Below are 21010 nucleotides of genomic sequence, written 5' to 3'. Positions count from 1 at the left end.
CTTCGGTGTTCGCTTACTGAGGGTGTTGCGGAAAAGGCGAGGGACGCCGAGATAGGGTCCGTTGGATGCTACGAGGTGTCTAATGAGCACGTCGTGCCCTTGTCACTCCCAGCTGACGCTCCCGACGATAGGCCAATATGGGCTAAGCTACACTCTTAATAAAAAAGGTCGTAAAAAGGTAGTAACGGCCGTATTTACTAACTCCTTACGACCCTTACTACCCCGCGGTTTTGTACGTAGGCTCTGTCACTAACAACGGCATGGTTAGTAAATTAACTGAGTGTAGGAAGTGGTAGCACTAGATTAAGGTCGTGCTTATGACTAGGTTGTGCATGGCCAGCTAGTAAACGCATGTAGCTCAGAAAAGTGCTATTGCTGGGACTTTACTAGTGGGGGTAGTGGTGCTTACTGCCTGCTTCGGTTAGTAATTTTGACAAGTGCTACATTTACTACCTCCAGTTACTAAGTACCTAGTGTATACTGGGACAAGTAACTTGTTAGTATTCCATTAGTGAATGCTCCGACCTTTTTTTTAAGAGTGTAGTTGAGATTTCGGTGTCGCCTGTGGCTGAGCCGAAGTCGGGAACCGACCAGCCTAGAGAAGAGAACGTGAACGCGTTCCGATGTTCGCTTGCCGAACGCGTTCGCGAAAAGGCGGGCAACGAGGAGAGAGGGAAAACGTCTGCGCCTACTTGTGGCGCGTGTTTCACTGCGGGCACGCCGAGGGGCAAAGCCTTGAGCTCGCATCCCGCCAAGTGAACGCCGCCTCGTAGAAGCAGTGCGCGCCTTACGTTCGAACGCTGGAAAATCTCGCTCGCTCCTCCGCGCGCTCGGCCTTTGTCGAAAACAACGGCCGGTGCTTTTCACGCGGTCGCAGCAGTCTCTTTCAGAGAACGGGCGCACCTAAAGTGCGATACAAGAAGGGGAAAACTCGGAGCAATGATGAGAGCTCGAATCGCAGCTCTCAGCGCGAGAAGTGGCTTGTAGACGCCTGACTTTCTCAAGTTCATTGTTTTTCCTGACGCAGGTTTCGCCCTTTACGATTACATTTCTTTTTGTGTATGGGACATTTCCAATCACGCGAAATGTCAACTGTCAGGTTTGTTCACGTGTCTAAAGTACTGCTCGGCAAAAATAAAACTAGAGTAGTTAGTTATTCGCGTACTTTTCGCAACTAAAAGCCTGGTAGATCTTCAGTGTTGATTTGTCTTCGCACTTGCCGGCGATGCGGTTGTGTCTTCCTGTGTTGTTCTGTTGCTTGTCTGACCAAGTCAGAGACGTTCTTGGGGAGCCACTACTCGTCCAGGGACCCGCCCGGTGAAGCTCCAGCACGGTGTCGTACAGCCAAGGCCTGGAGTCGAGCGCCCGCCGAACACCTCACTTCGACAGCATCCCTCCGGACAACGGTTGCAGACCCTTATCCATCGGGATCTCGGACCCCCGGCGGAGAAGCTGTTACGAATGGGCCAGCGCCGCAGTACTTCCCCGCATCACTCCTCGGCTGTGCGGCGAAGCCACTCGGGCGCCTTCGAAAACAGGCGCAATCATGTCGGTGGCAAGTTGCGACAAAGCCGCGTCAGACGCTTTGCTCTCGGCAAAACTTCGGCGGCTGCCTGCGTGGCTTGTCTCCACGCTCTTCAAGGACACAGAGGCCCCGTCGATCGCAACGGAGTCCTCCTCTCTCCCCTCTCTCGGACTCATCGTGCGCGGAGGCTACCGACGACTAACGAACACTGGAAAGAGCGTTGCGTGTGTCTGTGACGTTTGTGCGTGTTCCAGCCTGTTGGCGTTTTGACCGTTATCGCTTTGGGGTATAAATAGAGCTGCCCAAGCGTTGTAACTCATTCCTGTTAGAGCAGCGAATCGATGTTGTCGCTCTGCTCGAGTCCTGTATTGTAACCTCGCCCGTCGGGGCATTGTTCTTTGGCTTCGGCTCACCTCTCGCTATGAAGTAAACAGTTACGTTAGCCTACGGCTTCTGGACTTCTTCACGGCTGCAACAGCGGCTGGCCGCTCGCATCATACACGCTACCACTCGTATGTCGGAGGCCACGGAGCTCGGATCGGGTGCCCCCGCCCGGTCGCAACACTCTTTAACGCGAAACTTTGAGCCTCTGAATGATGTCGCCTTGAGTCCATCGAAACCTCACTGCAAGAAAGCCAAATTTTTCAGACAATGATAATGATTGTGAGTGAAGTGGAGAAAAAAATTCTTCGCTCCCGTGGTCGGAATCGAACCTGGTTCACCCGCGTTGTGAAGCCGGCGTCTTTCAGGTAGCGCCGTTCCGGCACTTTTTTTTTTTTCTTTATTGCCGGTCTTCGACATAACTCCAGTCATTCAACACACCATATACCACAGGCGCACACAAAAAGCAGCCAGTCGTCACTCCGACTTGGCTTTGTCATTGGTTCATTACTTAATAGCAGACAGTGTTTCAACGAAATTCAACCGTTCTTTGCCCCTCAACAAATTGTGCAACGCTTTCTCGCAGTAACTTCCGCGCCGGTCGAGCGTTCGCGTCGCCATGGAGCCAGGCCATGCGTGCACGCCAGATGCTATGGAGGCCCAAAAGCATCACTAAGTCGTAGGGGACTCCTTCTTCATTGTCTGTGCATAGGTACCGAATACCGTGTGAATTAAGTGGAAAGTCTTTGTGTAGTGTTCTTTGCATCACATCCCAGAAGTGTACCGCCATCCAACAGTATGAAAACGTGTTCTATGTTCTCTGGTTGTTTGCAAATTGTGCAGTCTGTACCCCATGGTGTCTCTAATCCCTTTTCTTTTAACCATGTTTTCACTGTTAGTGTCCCTGAATGAAGTTTGAAGAAAAAGGACTTAACCCCGGATGGCACAGGTATCCTTTTCACTCTCTTGAATACGTCCTGCCCTGGACCTGTACTGTACAGCGCTCTGTAGCGCGGAACAGGGAACAGACTATCACACACATCCTTGTACAATTTTTTCCGTGACACTGTACTCAAGTACTGCACAGAAAAACGAGTTGATAGAAACCTTACCGACATTACAACCTCTTTAAAATAACCCAGAATCCGCCCCTGCATTTGCACACGTGACACAACAAATTCCGGTAACGCGTAGCCGCACTTGGAAAACTGTCCGCAAGAAGGGGTCGCTCGTATCTCGCAGAAAGAGAAATTGCTCACTAACTGGCAGACAAATAGATGGGTCAGTCCAAGACCGCCCTCCTTGACCCGCCGAAACAGGTCATCCCTGCTACACCTTTCCCAAGTGGAAGACCATATAAACACCGCGAATGCTCGGTGCATTCTTTGCACATTCACACGTGAGCAATGTAATACTTGCATAACATACCACAGCTTGGCAACAAAAAATAAATTACATAGGTCGCTTTCGCAAACATTGACAGAAAGGCCCCTTTCCACTTTTCCCCTTTTCCCCGTATGTCCTGCGTTTGGACCCGCCAGAACGGTTCGCTGTCCTTATAGCATTCAAGCTGCGTACCAAGGTACTTAACAGGGCTGGTTTCCCAACTCACGTTAGCGAAAAAGTCTGGTATCGATGGCCAGTCCCCGTGCCAGAAACCCCGGCACTTCCCCCAGTTTACCCCGCTGCCTGTAATTACCCCAAAACGTTTAACACTGTCTACTGCAGTTCTAACACTTTCCTTCGTAATACAAAAAACAGCAATGTCATCAGCATATGCGAGAAGTTTCACTTCCGCCTCACACAGCCGAAACCCGCCAATGTGTTCATTTCCGGTTATCTTTAAACACACAAAGTTTCAATATACAGACAAAATAAAAGTGGGCTTAGAGGGCAGCCCTGGCGTACCGACCGTTCCACGCTAATGGGGGCCCCCAGAGTCTTGCTAACGATTAATCTCGCGGTGCACTTCCGGTACGCCAGAGCCACACCCTCTTTTATGACTGTCCCTACAATCACCTAGTCCAAAATAAGTAACAAAAAATCATGGGAGACACAACCAAAAGCTTTCTCCAGGTCTAGTTGGAGAAGTGCCATTCCGGCACGGCCGAAGCAGTTTGGACTTGGAGAGGGGTGCATGGACGTGCAAGATTAGACAGAAAATGCACCCCTCCACCTATAAAATGACCATGGTTGAAGGCTAGGGAAATCCATGAAATGCCTGTATCAGTGAAGCACTAGAGAGGGCAATCGGAGTGCAGTCAACCATCCCGATACGGGTCCGCTCACTTCTGTGTTGGTTCGTTTGCTATTTAACAAGTTTGGAAAGCTTCGCGCTCCCCGATCACTGTTGCTTCGGCCGAGGGGTAGTTGATTTTTTTTTTCAGTTTGGGTTTTGAAAGCGTCAATTTTCATGAGACATTTGGATCGCGCACATTCCTGTTTCAAACACGGTGTTTTTCAGGCACCTGTCTTTTTACGTGCACTATTTGATGACAGTGTCTCTACGCTGTCAAAAATTTGAGAGCAGTTGGTCTTTGAGTGACCCCTGCAACAATTTTCAACTATTTTTCGACATGTGAAACGCTTTTCAAAGGGTAATAAGTGCACCCAGTCCTTGGATTAGGTAGTCACAAAATACAAGTCCAAAATACTACTGCTCTATGCACATCAGATAACTTAGAAACTCACTCAAACTATTTCTCTTTCTTGCAGGAATTCTGTGGCGACAGTAACATTTCAAACTCACTCAAAATATTTCTCTTTCTTGCAGGAATTCTGGGACAACAGTAAAATTTGAATATATTTTATCGTACATGTTGTCACAAAATGTACGCAAACCTGTGGAATTGGCTTGTGTAAGCTGCTAGCGTCAGCAGTGTCCTAGTCTTCGCGTTTTCAGGCTTTCAAACTCACCGAGCGGTGCGCGTACCTAAGCGTTTGGTGACACCGAGTTTCAACCGTTTTTAATTGTGCTTCCCCATGAGGTCAGAAGGGCTGAATTAGCCAAAGCGGCTAAAAAAAAAACACACAAACTGCTACTGGCAGTGGCCTACGCCTTCCCTCTGTGTGCTCGCAATTAACCCATTTCAAAAATTGGAAACGTTCATCCTGCTTACATATTCGTCGATTGCCACAGCAATATAGGACGGCACTAGAGCGACGCACAGGAACGCCTAATTTCAAATTCATTCAGCCTCCCCAACTGGTCTTCGCTGGTATACACATACGTGTCACTTAGAACTTCATGCGAAACCATTTGGCGGGCGCACACAAATAACACATCTCTGGAGAAAAAATGTTCGGCACCTCGCAGTGTCACAAAAACATCGCTGAGCCCCCACTACCATGACAACCTAAAGACGGGGCAATGCTTACCAGGCCGATGAACATGAAGATGAGCTGGACGACGTCGGTGTAGGCGACCGAGTAGACGCCTCCGATCACCGTGTAGACCACGGCCACGGCCGCGGACACGCACACAGAAATGACTCTGTTCAGCCCGGTCATCACGCTCACAGTGCTGCCTGCGAAGCGCCACAAGGACATCTGCAGCTCAGGCTGCTGGTGGGGTCCTGGTCACCTCCGTACTTCTTTAAAGGCTCCATTACAAGAAAAGGCGATGGCATTGTTGCGTCCCCGAAGATGGTCATAAAAATATATCAAGCACGCACAGCGCTTCTGAACTAACAAAAAAAAAAAAAAAAAGAGGGACACCCTCCGTTCCTAGTCGACGTATGAGCCTGCGCGTAGAAGAGAGCTCCTATCTATCGCGGCGGCGGTACTGGCTGGGCGGTGCGGCAAGCGCCGAACGGGGGAGAACAAACTTTGGCCCAGCGGAGCAGAAAGAGGACACGGGATTTAAGCACGCGCCGAAGCTGCGCAGCCACCGAGCCGTGGCACCGCCAGCCAAGTTTCACGCCCCTCACCGCTGCCTCACCCAGCGGCGTAGCATTCACCGGCGAACCAACGCGTCGTACCGCCTCACTCCAAGCTGACCCTGTGGCCGCTTCTGCTCCTCTCGGCGGCAAGAAAGATGGCGGCGCCCATATTACCTGTACTCGAAAACATTTCCCCCGCGGTGCTATAAGGTTTTCCCCTACCTACAGGTAAGAAGTGTCCGCCGAATTATTTTTTAATTCGAAAGCTTTATCGTAATGGACACCGCTGCTAGAATTTTATTTTTCGTGCCATTCTTTAGCTTCTCACACCGATTTCGGCCCATGATACGCGTGGCCTCTAATGGGTACGCGTCGGAGCACAGTCGAAATAAAAAAATAAAAGAAAAAAAAACGCCCCAGGGCCTTTATATTTGTTCATGACTGCTCACATTGCCCCTATAAATTTGTCTTCCGGGGATACATTTGTGTATGGTAGTGAAGCCGACCAAGTCCGTTATAAGCGAGTTGGTCAGTGTAAAATTGGCTTCCCACACTACCTCTGTGCAGAGCAGTGAAATCTATATAACATATATACAGTAAAAACTCGTTAATTAGAACGTAATATTTGAATTTATGGAATATTCTCACTGCGCGATTCGGTCTGGACAAGCTCCATAGAAGCCTATGTCCAATTAATCCCGTTAATGAACGGGAGCAGTTTCCGCCACGGATAATTCAAACTAGGCGCCTCCTCGCCGGCTGCTTGGCGCCTGGTACACGGTGACAGAAACGTACCCGCTGCCTGCATACGAGGCCGAGTCGCCTCCGGAAAGAAGAGAAGAACGAATAGAGAAGGTAAAATACGGTAAATCCAATCAAAACCCTACATTTTGGAAGTAGCATTCTTTGCGTACTACGATAATGTTAACGCAAGCTCAGTGGTGTGGGGTGCGCTGATTGATGAGGAAGTCAAATCTCAGGTCACAAGCGCAGAACATGCTGCTGCCAATTAGGAAAAGGAGGAGGAGGAGGACCAAGTTTTAGTTCGGTCGTCCGCTTAGAAGTCATATCCGGGTTGAATGCTGCCCGTCTCGACCTCAGTTTTGAAAAAAGCAGAGAGGAGCCCTTGCGCTACATTCCCTCGTTAGAGCAAAAAGTGCCAGCTGTCTGTCCTTCACGGACAAAAGTCAGACTGCAGTCGACGATTTCTAGCAGCAGAGCTGTTTAGGCCGAGCTTTATCGGTCCGTCACAACAAAAAACTTTGAAGTCTCAAGAAAGAAAACGTGGTTGCCGTGTAACCGACAACCTAACTACTGGGCCACCCCAACGGACAGAGGGGTGCGGGCTTAGCAGCGCTGGGAAACGTGTGCACGCAATTGGAAAGAACAAAAAGCGTTACCCGGGGTTGGTATCGAACCTGCGTCACCCGCGTTATGAAACCGGCGTCTATCCAATTGAGCTATCATCTTTTAACTGGGAAGCTGTTGTACAAGACTCGTCGTTGCCGGAAAAAAATACCAAGAAAATGCGGAGTGCTCGTAGGCGCGTGCGTCGCGGCGACCGCCGAGCGTTACCGGCACTTGCAGTGGCTTTAGCAAAAAAAAAAAAAAAAAAAAAAGAAGAAGAAGAAGAAGAAGAAAAAAACCAAATGGCAAAACCCCGAGGAGCAAGAAAATGCAGAGTGCTCGTGAGCGCGTGCCTCGCGGCGACCGCTCAGCCCCGGCTCTCACAGTGGCTTTAGCACACAAACAGAAAAAAACCAAGCGCTGTCGTCGAGCGCTACCGCGCATGTAGTGCTTGGCATGAGGAACACGATGATATCGATGCATATAACGATGACTATACTACTAGCACAGTGCAAAGCACCGCTGGAACATGTAAATAAGCAATTGCAAACTTGTACAACTGCGCGGTGATGTGTCCTTCAAAGCTCACGTATAAAGAAATTCCGCAGCTTCGCTATGGTTCAAGCCTTGCGCGACTTAGGGCAAGCTTCGTCAGTTGAGCTGATGAAAGTCTACAACGCCAAAGATGACTTTGCATCCTCCACTCACCGCGAAGAAGGCGACGACCTCTTCGATGCATATGAAGACACCGCAACTATGCAGATAAACAACGGTACTGAAACTTAACTCTACATGTGCCCGGCAATGCTCACCATACAACAGCTCCGCCATTCAAGTCTTGCGCGTGAGTGCAAGCTTCCCTGAAATATTTTCTTTTTATTGCATGATATTTAGTTCAAAAATCCCGGGCAATCTCCACTAACGCGAAACCTGGGGAGGAGCGAAGCACGCCTTTTATAAGTGTATTCTTAACGCCTTGGCGTTTTAGCCAACGGAGATGAAACCGTTGGGGGTAGAGGTCTACAGCTTTGCTGTAAAAGTCTCTTGCCTTTGAAGCACGAAGCTCTCTAGCGCGAGGCGTAAACGAGTGTCCCGGTGTTATTTAGTACGCGTTTCGAAGTGCTCCAGCTTGAGGCGTAGAGTGTCACGGTGTTTATTTTTTAGTACGCGTTACGTTCTAGCGCGAGGCGTAAACGAGTTTCCCGGTGTTTTAGTACCGTGACTACACGAAACGACGATTACGACTACGATTAAGACGACGACGACGACAGGAGACGCCAACAGCCCCAGCCCTTAAGGGGCTTCGACCCTAATATAGAGAAACATATGCAAGAACTATTTACAAATCTTGAAACGGGTCCGGACGCACAGCGTTTTCTTTGGGTCCGTAGCGCAGGCGTTGGTTTCGGACTTGGCCGCGGGTTCGAGTGCGTGCTAACGCGGTCCACCTTGGGAAAGATGTGAAAGCCTGCGGACTTTTTAAAACAATCCGGGCCTGCCAGTCACGCAGAACTTTCAGCGGCAAGTTCGGAAATAAATGTGAGGGGCAACAGCCGGGTGTCCGACGAAGAAAGAGGGGCTGCCAGCTCTGCTGTTTCTCCAGCCTTGCACCACTAGTGCAGGCTGCGCCATTTTTTTTCCAAGTGTTTACAGGCCCTACTGCTTCCCCATCGCAGTTTACTGTTTTAATTCTTCGCTCTCATTAGTTCCAACTTTCATTATTTCTAATTGAGATGGCATTCCTTTGCGGTTCAAAGTAACAAGATTTTACTGTATATGCCTTGGAAAGTAGATTTTTTTCGGAATGCACAACGGTAGTCCTATGAAGCCGCCTTTACAGGAGGCGGGAGTATCAAAGCCCACTTGTCTATAGGCTTTGACGCCCTCACGCGAAAAACTAAAATAACGGGTCAGGTTTAACATTTGTAAACCTATAGGTATCACTAGCGAAAGGCGGAAAGCTTCTCTATAATGTTCTAATCTGGCCTTACTTTGCTCCGGTGTTTCAGCAGCCAGCTTTGCCTTTGCTTAAGATTTCGCAGCCTGCCTTCTAGCTAAATCAACTGGACGATTGAATTCAGCCTGTCGTTTGCGCTGATGCTCACGCACAGACGTCCCAGCCGGCACGCCATCCATTGCTGGACTTAGCGACCAAGCGTCAGCGAAGCAGACGTTAAAACCCTGCCTAGTCACGTGGTACCGCAGTGGCGAGGCTCCGAGCGAGCGCAGCTGCGGCGCCTCTCCTCGGCAAATCATGTGGCGCGGAGTCACACCTGCCGCACTTGCGCCCAGGTGGCTGAAGGTCATTGCGACGCGATGCATTCATCGCGTCGTCACCTTGCGAGGCACGGCGAAGTAGAGCTTTTGCCCTAAAACGTTTTGCGCGTACACGCTGACGAAACTCAAACCATAGTACAGAAACCTTGTCTTGAGCCACCATTTACTTATAATTAGAACACTATATAGCACATCTAAGTGCACCGGAACACCTTTTGCACCAAGATGGCGAGCTCTGGGTATACTGCCTCAGCTTTTGGAATCGCTGATAACGTATAAATTACTTAAAGGGACTCTGAAACACTTTCCATAAACGCTTTCACTCTTTCCTCAGGGTCTGGAATCTTTAGTTATGGACAGCACAAAGCGGCACTGGCGGCACTGCGTGATTTGCTCGTCGCAGCAGATCCGCCGACCGTTTCTGCTTTGCTTTTGTGGCGATTGTTTTAATGTGGCTATCGATTGCGTTTATTGCTGCAACTGAAACGAAGCCGGTCAATAGCCGCTACATCGCTCTGATGACGTAATTCAAGCGCTCGAAGTACGCCAATACCGGGAAAGAGAGAAAAATCTTTTGAACAGCTGGGTTTCTAAGTTATCTGATGGGCACATATTTCTCGCTGAGGTACTTCGTCACCCCCCTTCTAAGTATTGCATGTGTTTATTGACTACAGTCGCAAAGCTTTTAATATTGAGAAAAAAGTTGAGAAACGTGTTGCAGGGTCCCTTCAACATTTCCAATGTAGGAAAGCAATAAAGAGGAATACGCTGACGTGGACACAGGTGTAGTTGGTAAAAGCCGTGGTGGCGTTCGCGCAGCCAAATGAGGATTATCCCGCCATAACGAATGTAGATGATGAGGATGGTGTGGCTTTTCCCGGGATACGCGTGATACAGAGCGCGTACGCACCGAGGGCGCTCAGTATGGATGCGCACCAGCAAATCTCCCCGACGAGGGACGGCAGGAAGAGTAGGCTGGCCATGCTGTTTCCGAACGTCTCCTGCAGAGGGTCCATCATGGTCACGTAACCCGCGCGCCACACAGGACCGGCGACGATCAGGCCACCTGCAACAGTTGCATGCAGAGTGACTGCAGTCCGTCCTGAAAGTGCGCGCCTTACAAAAAAACCCGCCCGCATTTTCCCACGGGGGGAACTCGAGTAAATGCGTCGCAGAGTGGTGGGGGTATCGCGTGAATGTTGCGTAATTGGGTATGGTTTGGGAATGCTTAATTGTTATTTCGTCTTTATTATTCTTATTTATTGAATGAAGGAGAAGCGAAGGCAAGGTGTGTAAAGTTAAAGTCTGTCTTTATTGCTTGGTGCCGTCGTTGTATTGGACGGAGAGGATGACTGCTTTGTGGTCGCTAAAGTGCACTGTCAAGGGGTCTTTGAGGAGCGGTCGTGCGATTGCGTAACTGGTGAAGACGTTGCTTCCATCGCATCTACTCGAGTCAAGCAAAGCGTCAAGTCTTAAAGAGAAGTTTATTAATCCAAGTTACAGATATACATGCATTCCAAGCACTTGTCACAAATAAATAATTTTTCTTAACACTTTCCGGCAGTCTCAGAGAACACATATGGATCCATGTGCCCAACATAATCACATCGTTAGCTTTACGCGTCAGAGCTTAGACCGGAGTTAGGTCTTTAAATCGAGCCGACAACTACAAAAACCAGTAAAAGTGCACGCGCTTCACACGCATTGCAACCAAGTCGTGTGTGTCAAATACTTTCGCACACCTTGCATCTAGTGACTGGAAACAATCCGAATCTGTGCTCTGGCGACGTCGCTAGGACGGGCAGAGGCGCGCATTGTCACGTTTACGTAATCAAAGTTACGTTCAAGTATATAAAAAAAACCACGCTCGACCTGTGAGTGATTTGTGTTAACACATGGCACCCACAGGTCCACGCTAGTCATCACACTTTTTTTTTTAAAGTCAGCTCCTTCCGCGGAGTGATCATCCTTCTGGCCTCTCGGCCTACACTTCTACGCACTCAGTGTGTTAGTAGGGCACGATACCTAATTGCAGTTGCTTATTGCTAATTCTAATGAACCGTGTAGACCAGCGCTGGAGAAAGGCCTGTTCCCCCAGCGTGGCGAACTCGGTTTCAAGGTTCTCGATCAGTCTCGATCGGATTTTCCACAAAAGTGGGAACATAGCGCGCAGCGGCTGCGCGCGCAGCGCCGCCACGCCCTGTCTCTTCCATATTAGGTAAGCCCCTACGCACACTAGGAACACCGTGAAGGCGTCGCGTGAACGAGTGCCGGCGCCGACCGCCACGCCGAAGGTACGGGTTAGCAAGCGCCAGAACGTTTTTGCAACGCGACAGTCTTTGAGCGCATGCCCAATCGTCTCTGTCTGGCCGCATTGAGGGCACCTCGCATTACGCGTCACCCCCCACGCAGCCAGCGTATCTCCCGTAGGGAGTACTCCCCAGCCCCTCCTCCACCCAAAGTCCCTTACGTCTGGGGGCAGTACCTGGGAGGTGAGTTGCCTCCAGTGAATACGCCGAGCCTTTTCGGCCTCCTCCTCTGCAATCGACTTGATAGCCAGTGCCTCGCATACCTTCGTTGGTCGCATTGACTTCCAATCTAACTCCGGTGCGCTCTCCCGCAGCATCCGGAGGGCGCTCGTGACGTGCCTGTAAAAGGCTGGTGGTTGCTCCGCGGTGGGACCTACCACTCTCTCGTCAAAAAATTCGCGACGCGCCATCCCCAGGAAATACTGCAGTAGAGCCCTTCCGCGGTAGTCCACATCGGCTGCTAGGTCCGAGAAGCCCCTGAGAGCCAAAACTCTAAACATGGTCGGCAAGCAGGGAATGCCGAAGCCTCCCATGTCGCGGGGTAGGCGAAGGAAAGCACGCTTAACGCGTTCACTTTTTCCCGCCCAAAAGAAAGAACCGAAAAGCGTGGCAAGTTTCCGTGCTACCCGCGCGGGTGGTCGCGCCACGCGAGCAACATAGAAAAAGGCCGACGCCGCGGACGACTTAATAATAAACGCCCGTTCTGTCAGAGACAGGGGAAACTCCGATGCCACCGCGAGTTTCTTTTCGGCGACCGCTAACATCTCCCTCCATGACCTCCTCGCCACCTCTCCCGACGCGTGGAACACGACGCCCAGGACTTTCACGCCCGCTACCCAGTCGACGCCGCCAGGCAGGTCAGACGCGAACGTGCCAAAGCGTAGCGCCTTGCTTTTGCCCCTGTTCAGCAGGGCACCCGACAGCTCGCTATACTCCGCAAAAAGCCGTAAAAACGCTGCGAAGCTGTCTTCGTCCTGCAGAAACAGGGTCACGTCGTCCGCGTAGGCCGAAACCTTGACCTGGCCCTGGCCGGGTAGGGGGAAGCGCGGATGTCGGCGCTGTCGGCGACGCGTCTAAGGAGCGGGTCGAGGCAAAGGACGAACAGGAGGGGAGATAAAGGGCAGCCCTGCCGAATACCGCGCGTGACGCCAAAGGGAGGGCTTAGCTGCCCGTTCACGAGCAACCGAGTTGTCAGGTCCGAGTAAAGGTCACCAATTAGGGTTACTGTCTCCTGCGGAAACCCAAAACAGCGCAGCACGGCGAGCAAGTACCGGTGCTCCACCCGGTCGAAGGCTTTCGCCTGATCGACCGAGACGAAGCAACCGGCAATGCCACATCGTGAGGCAAAGGTGAAAAGGTCCCTTGTCAGGGATAGAGACGAGAAAACCGTTCGACCCGGAACGCAGCACGTTTGGGCAAGGCTGACAACGTCAGGCAGCACGCAACTGACCCGTTTCGCTATGATTGCGGCTATCAGCTTGTAGTCTGCATTTAGCAGGCTAATCGGCCGGTATCCTTTGGGGTTTGATGGCTCCCCTCCCTCTTTCGCGAGCAGGATGACCTTGCCCTCACAGAAACTGGTGGGTTTCGCGCCTCCCGCGATAATCCGATTCACCATGTATAACAGGGGGTCGCGGACTACGACAAAAAAACGCCTTATAGAAGGCCGCCGGGATGCCGTCAGGACCTGGAGCCGAAGCCGCATTCGCCCCATTTACTGCCTCCCACAACTCGTCCTCCGAAACCGGCGCTACCAGCTGCGCGAGAGAGTCGTTCGGCACGCGCGGTAGGTTGCCGCAAAAGCTTCGTATCCTCCTTTCAAAGCTCTCTTCGTCAAGCGCGGACACCTCGGACGTGAACAGGCTTTTAAAATACCCCATAAACACCCTTGAAATGTCCGCGCTATGCTCACTGAGCTCCCCGTTTTCGAGCTCGACATGTGGAACCCACGCGTGACCCTGCCTGTCTGTGGCGGCCGCCTTAACGTGCCGTAGGACCGCTGGGTCCGACACAGGTCGCCCATGCACGTATGCCTGGCTAGCCGCCTGTGAGGACTGCCGCAGGAGTCACTCATACCTGGCCTGAAGGAGGCTGACATAATCGCGCATGGCGAAGGTGAGGTCGCCCCCACCCTTGGCGCTACGCAGCCTCCTCAGCGTGTTGTTGAGCTCCTCCGTGATTCGAGCCTTACGTTCCCGCCCCGCGTTCACCAGCGACTCACGCCACCTTGCCTTCAGTGCGTCCCACCCTTCGCCCCTTACCCAGTTCGCGTTCTCAGCCGCTAACGAGGCGCTGATTCCTGCTGCGCTAAGGGGTTCAGACACCAAGGCCAGGTCCATGCGCCACACGTCATGGTGAGGCACCTTGGCTTCGCACTGCAACATGCACGATAGCGGGAGGTGGTCAGACACGCGCGGCGTCCCCGGCGGAAACGCGAGCACCGCACAGCCCACCACGCTGCGCATGAGTTCAGGGGGAAAGAAAAACTTATCAAGCCGGCTCCCCGCTGCCCCCCTCGCCCACGTGGCTGCAAATTGGCTGCCGTGCAAGTGAACCCACGCGTCCGTGAGGCGGAAGTTGGACACGAGCTCGCGCAGCTCGCGCGCACCCCAGTAAGGCCTACGCTGCCCTGGACCTCTCACGTCTCGCTGTGGGTCCAGGACGCAATTAAAGTCCCCCAACTAAAAACGTAGGATAAGAATCAAGCAAATAAACATCAAGCGAGCGAAAGAAATCAGACGAAAGGTTGTGCTGCGCAGGCGCATACACATTTACGGCGCGCACACGCCGTGAACCAAGATAAAACTCGCCGGCGATCGTACGACCGTCTAAACCGAAGATAACATGCGCTTTCTGGCGAAGGGCTGAACGCAAAAAAACGACACCTACACCGCAGGCAACTGAGTTGGAAAGCGAGAAAAAAGCGTCTACGGAAAACCGAGTGCGAAACAAGGAAACATCGAGCGGTGAATGAAAATTGCACTCCTGAAGAAACAAAATGTCAACGTTTTGCGCTCGAGCGAAGTGCATAATTTCCCTTTGTTTGTCCAGGCTGCGGAAGCCTTGGGCATTCAAAGACATAAAATGCACAAGCATTATTATAAGGTATGACGCTACTTGCGTTGACATTTGTTTCTTGTAAACAAAAAAACGAGCAGTAAACATCCCCCTCGCGAGGGGCACGATCAAATGCAGAGCATTTCCGCGGGGGGCGTGCCTGCAAGTCTTGTGGATTACGTATTGGTTGTTGTTGTAATTGATGTCTTCCAGCGTAGACATTGTCGATGAAGTCGATGGTGAAACGTGAAACGTGCCGTGAACCCCCTGCCGCGGCTAGTACGCAACGTGGAGAGGCTACGACGCAACGTGGCGCGGCTATGACGCAACACAATCCAACACAATCCACTTTAATCCAACCCAATCCAAATCCAATCCAAACCAAGCCAATCCAATCCAATCGAATCCAATCCAATGCCCTTCGCGAGGGAGTGTTATAGCGCCGAAATCGCGCCACCACATGAACGCGAACCGAACGCGGCGAGAGAGGGTGTTGCGAGCGGAGAGAAGGCGAGGAGGACGCGGGGGAGAGGGCGCACCTGTGGCCGACGGTTGAATGAGTCAAGGACACAAGGCGCGTGCGTAAACCTTCCATTCTGTGTCGGCTCCGTGGAGCAGTCGGTAAAGTGGCGTGTACCTTGCGTTCCGCCCGCAGAGTCGTGGGATCGAAACCTGGCGCCGGAAGGTATTATTTCTTTATATAGTGTAGGGTGCGGACTACGTAGTGATGCGGACTACGGACGCCAACGCGGGTGACATCGTGAGTTACTAAAATGCTCTGCATTTAATAGAAATCAAGTTGGTCGGGGCTTCTTACTACAGTCAGAGTCCGTCAATGCTTCCTTTGCGCTGTCCGACTCGCCGGACGAAGGCGGGCCGCGTTTGGCAGGGTCCTTGCTCAGGTCCATGTCTTGCACGTCGGCAGTGGGGGCTACCACGCTGGCGTGAGCCAGCGCACCAGAGTCCGGGGGCTCAGTCGCGAGCGTCTCTGACGGGCGGGAGGCTGAATTCGCCGTTGAGGGCGGGGTCGCAGGGAGTCCCGAGTCACTCGCGCCAGGCGACGCCGGCTTGGCGGCCTTAGCGCTTATGCGGCTGGGTACCCCGCGTCCCCTCGGTGGAAGGGGAGTTGTCGTAGCCGTTGTTTGAAGTCCTTGGCTGGTTGGTTGGGGCTCTCGGACTGCAGGTGGTTCCGCAGTGTGCTCCGCGCTGCTCTCAGTGACACTGTCACTTTCCCCGAAGGGAGAGAGTGGCGAAGACACGTCGTCCAGAGAGAAGGAGAAGTTGTCGTCGTCGTCTTCGTTGTCGTCGTCGTCTGGGTTTTCGCGCCCTGCCTGGAAGCCCTCCACCTCGTTGTCTGGGTCGTCGCTAACTCCTGGCTTTTCCGCTGCACCACCTGGGAGGGCCGGGAACTCGTCCAGGGCTGCGGCGTAGGAGCGGGGCTTCAGGCAGTCTGCGGTCGGGTGGTGGCCCCCGCACTTGCGGCACTCGGCGATGCAGTGCTCCGCTTCGTGCCCGAAGGCTTGGCAGCGGTCGCACCAGAGGGCTTGGCAGTCGCCCCGATTGTGGCCTGGCTGACCGCACCGCGAGCATACCCGCTTCACCCCCCGGTACTCCATCTGGACCTTGCACCCTCGCACGAAGATGAAATTGGGCACCGGCTTCCGCATTTCCATCTTGATGCCTCGGATGCCATTGTCCACCTTTGGGTGGCCCTTGAAGGTCTGGTCGTGCACTCTGATGACTCGTCCGTAGGGGGTGAGCGCAGCGGCCAGGTCGTCGTTGCTGATGAAAAGCTTGAGGCGCAGAGCCGTCATAAAGACGATCTGCGGCCCCACGCAGGTCCCCGGGCAGGTTTTGCCGAGGACTTTGAAGTCCCCGGCCACGTTGACTTTCTCCGCGGCGGCAGCCGAGGCCACGGCCGCGCAGAATCGAAAGCGCCCTGATGCTGGAGGCCCGCAGGCCCTCAGGGCCGACGGTCATGTAGATTCCGTCGATAATGTCGTCGACGGTGGCCTCCTTCGGAGCACTGAACTCGAAACAGTGCTCCTTCGGAGGCGGGGCCCGGAACTTCATGGAAGCGCCGGGAAGGCCCTACAGGAGGGCCAGGAAGGCAACCGCGCGCGCGGGGGTCGGCTCCCCGCTGGTTCGGGCTTCAGCTGGCGGTCCACTTTCCAGGCCCGAGGCGTGTTCCCCGGGCCCGGAGGTAGGCAGCAGGTCCGGTCCAAGAATGGTGGTGGCAGCGGGTCCAGGTCCGGGTCCGGGTCGGGGGGGGGTCAAGATCCGGGGGTCCGGCGTCAAGCGAAAGCCAAGCAAAGATGCCCTTGACTGAATTCCGAACGCGCGCTCCGCTGCTTATATACACACCGCCAGCGTTCTAGGGAGAGGAGTACGGGGGAGAGACGCGCATGCGCACAATTCCGTACACAAGCGCGCGAACTTTCCACGCACCCACCACGCTGTTATCACGTGTACACGCCCTGCCGCCGTTACTGTTGAGCGCGACGCAGCGCACGGGTAGTTACGACGCATGCGCGCACAGACGCGCTCCCCCCGCACCGCCGCAGCTGTTGTTGAGAGCGACGGAGCGCACGGGGTACACGCGCTCCTCCCGCACCCCCGCACCTGTTGTTGAGAGCGAGGAGGGTACGGAGGAGAGACGCGCACCTGCGCCTCGACGCGGGGCGCAGGTCCACACGCTCCACATGCGTCCACACGCTCCACACTGCGCCACGCTGCGCCACACGCTCCACGCTGCGTCCACACGCATGCGCAATGAGCGTGTGGACGGCGCCGACGCCGAAGCGCGACATCGTGCGACTAAGAAATGCTCCGCATTTAAAAGGGCTGGTTGAATTCTCAATTAAACCGGTTGTAACGCATACTTTGTTCGTCATGTGGCGAGAATCAAATGATGTCGTTAAATACTGACTACACTTCCGACAATTCCTGACAAAGTCGACAGCTTGCGTATTTAGCATCAGTTCCTCGTAATTTTCCACATAAAATAGATTCCCCGAGGTTGAGTGCAGGGATATTGTAATAATAAGTAAGTCTTAATACAAGTCTCCAAACTATTCTGGCACAACGAAAGGTTGTGCGCCAAAGCGAATGCACGCGAAAAATTTGTATAGAGCGTGCTGAGCCGAGTAACCTCCGCATTTGTTTCTCGGCCCAACACCGCTGACCTCACTGAGAAAGCTGGTGCTGAAGCCAAGATTACGGTGAAATAGAATGTTATTAAAACATTAAATAGTTACTGTACCAAGGTGAAAGGCAACGCGAGAAGGCGGCAATCACACTCACGGTGCTACGCATGCATGCATTACAGCGATCTCAAACTGTGCGCTGTATGTGTCACCCATGCCGTCACCCATGTGTCACCCATGCGTTGTAGACTAGTGTCTTGCTCTCTGTGCAAAGCACTCCCTACAGTTGATGAACGTGGAGTGGCGCTTTCGCACTGTTCAGTTGAAACACAGCTTCGTGTAAATATACCCAACAGCGTTTTACAGCGGCCATGGCTGTTGGGCTTCTTTCTTTCGCCATTGACGACAAGCATAACTCGCATGAGATAATCGGCTGCAGGGCTAGCCGTTCAAAAGGTGCGTGATATCGTATCGTGCCTGTCACGCGTGAAGACCTTGCAGCTCATTCCTACTACGCGCCAATTATCTTCCCAAGCGTGTTTTTATGGCTGCATCAAAGCATGGGCTCGAAGATGACCACCGCGTTTGGGCCACCGAAAGATACTTTCGATCTCGCAAGAGTGGAGAGCTCCGGTGCAGAGTGTGGACATGCTCACGCAACCGTCAGCGTTTGCGAATCTCGGAACGTGTTGCTGACACAAATGACGCTCAGCCAGGGGGGCGTCGCCTACCCATGAAGAGGCTCAGGGAGTAGCCGAACACCGCCTGGCACCACAGCAGGCCCCTTGTGACGATGACCTCCACGGTGCCGTTGAGGAAGCCGCCATCGACCCAGGTGGCTGCAACCGAACATTGCGCAGTATCATCGCATGAGCTTGGCGCATGCATTCATTTCATAGCACTCATAGGATTTGCACAGACCACGGGGCATTATTACGTAACCGGGGCAAAGAATAATTTGATTTCGATGCAAAATAATGAAACAGCAACTAAAAACACGCTTGAAAGAAAATAGTGCAGCACAAATATTTATTTTTTTTTTTTTATTTATTTATTTATTTTCACATACCCTCAAGCGCGCAAGGCATTGTAGAGGGGAGTGGGCGAAACAATACATTGTCACGGCAAAGTAAAACAACTTTTTTTGGCTGTGGGATTCAGAACACAGCAAATTGTCAAAATTTCAACAACGTACTCTACGCAGATATACACAAAACTATGCCAAAATACTATACAATAATCATTCAAGAATTGACCAAAAACAGCCAATCACACGTGCAAGCCTACAATTGACACGTATACAATTTTCCAAAAAAAGTATGTTAAAAATGAATAATGTCACAGAGTGAATCACGGAGGACAATAGTAAAAAGAGATATAGACAAGGTCCGATCATATGTTTGCCCTTTCGAGATTCATGCTCGATGAAAGTAGTTTGAAGGGTTCATCCTGCAAAGACTTGCGCTCTACACGGGACGGGGTCGCCAGTCACTCAGTAATGGTAACTGTAAGCATTTCAAGGGCGACTCCAGGATTTTTCGGAGGGGTGGTCAAGGACTCAACATTATACAGAGTCACTCGTTTTCGGGTTCTAGCATTTTTCATATTCTAGTGGAGAAAACGGCTGTTATTTGGAAAGCTGCGAACCGGCGAGAAATTGGGAATTAAATTTGCTCATTAAAAATTTCAGCTTTTATTTTTATTCCGGCGCTTCAGAACGTTGTTATCTATGTCATTCTACCACTGAGGGATACCTCAATTTTTAAGTATTAAGGGGCAACCACATAGAGAGATATTGGCGAGCGACGAGACAAGCGCAACTCAATAGGTAACAGTGTGGGAGACAGTACGCTGTCGCGAACAATACTAGTCCACTGTAAACTATTGAGTTAAATTTGTCGCATCGCTCGCCAAAATTGCTCCATGTGGTTGCCCCTTAAACAACATCCCTGCGCATTTGCTGTATGAAAGTGCAAAGACGACAAATAAGTCCCGCTGACAGCTACAGCTATGGGTAGGCAATTCTTTTCTAGCGTGCATAGGGTGGAATTCCGCTCTCATCATTTTTGCTCTGACTTTTTTCAAGGAATTACAGATAACAAATGTCACTGGGCTGTGGTGTGATAAAGCAAGCTTCGGATATACCTGCAAACAAATAAAGCTTGACAGGGAGGCTTATTCGACAATACATGATCAATAATGACGTTGCTACTTTGTGTTACATGCGTTAGTCATGTTTTGCAAGACATGAATAACTGTATGTTTAAAACAACTAACGCCGTCCCAATACAGTGTTTGAAACAGTAGGGCTGTCTTTTGTATTAGGTGAGGAGTACCTTAGGGCCGCACAATGTCCGTCCGCGTCCGTGCGCATAGCATTTACAATCGCAAAAATCACACAGGCACCGGCAGGATTCGAGCCTGTGTCTGGTAGACCGGACAGAGTTAGTGTCAGCCGTCTTACCCACTGGGCTACAACCGTTTTTTTTTTGTAACACAACGTTTATTTACCCAGATGTATACATATATACATTGATGCACTGACAAGCACGAGGCACTGCCGACGGGAGACGTAAATACTGTCGTGACGGAACGTTTAGTCACGACTCCAGCGAGTCTTCGCTTAGTCAAAAAATACACAACGCATATAAGACTGTAAGTACAACGAAGGGTTCTAAGAGGAAACTATGACGGCGCAAAACACTGTAAAATCAAAAGTGCTAAACAGAAAATGTTGTAAAAGTACTGTGTTAACATGTATATGTGTACTCTGGGTTGATGTAAGGGACGCATAATCGGTGAGAAACGGCGTTGCGAGGACGCAGTGGTAGGACCACCCGCGAGTGACAGCCGTTGCCAGCGACGCATTTCTTTTTCTTTGAAGTGCTGCAGGGCTTGGCACCCCCATTTGCAGCGAGTCGCGCAGCTCGGAGTCGGCGTCTGGATCCCCCAGCGCGCTCACGGTCCATTCAACCTTTACCGTAAAGTGCCGCCAGGCAGGCTTTGGGCTCCTAGCGCACTCCACTGCGTCCACTCTAGCCCTCCACAGAGAGTGGAGCCCAATGACGAGCCCGCAGTCTCGAAGCG

At 52.0% G+C, this 21010-nt stretch overlaps 1 protein-coding gene across 1 annotated transcript in view; it reads right to left on the bottom strand.

The window, feature by feature from the left end:
* Positions 1–21010, bottom strand: part of LOC144141781 (high-affinity choline transporter 1-like) — a 117556-nt gene that overhangs the window by 31915 nt on the left and 64631 nt on the right. Inside the window, exons 3-5 of the mRNA XM_077673278.1 lie at positions 18655–18762; positions 10322–10477; positions 5285–5433 (exon numbers count right to left, since the gene is read on the bottom strand). Coding sequence (XP_077529404.1) covers positions 5285–5433; positions 10322–10477; positions 18655–18762 — 413 coding nt within the window. The remainder of the gene's footprint in view (positions 1–5284; positions 5434–10321; positions 10478–18654; positions 18763–21010) is intronic.

The sequence above is a fragment of the Haemaphysalis longicornis genome, unplaced genomic scaffold (genome assembly GCF_048455015.1).
Source record: "Haemaphysalis longicornis isolate Haplotype H1 unplaced genomic scaffold, Haemaphysalis longicornis Haplotype H1 scaffold_1, whole genome shotgun sequence".
NCBI classification, from domain to species: Eukaryota; Metazoa; Arthropoda; class Arachnida; order Ixodida; family Ixodidae; genus Haemaphysalis; species Haemaphysalis longicornis.
Note: the sequence above shows the minus strand (reverse complement) of the source record. Positions and strands in the feature narration are given on the sequence as shown.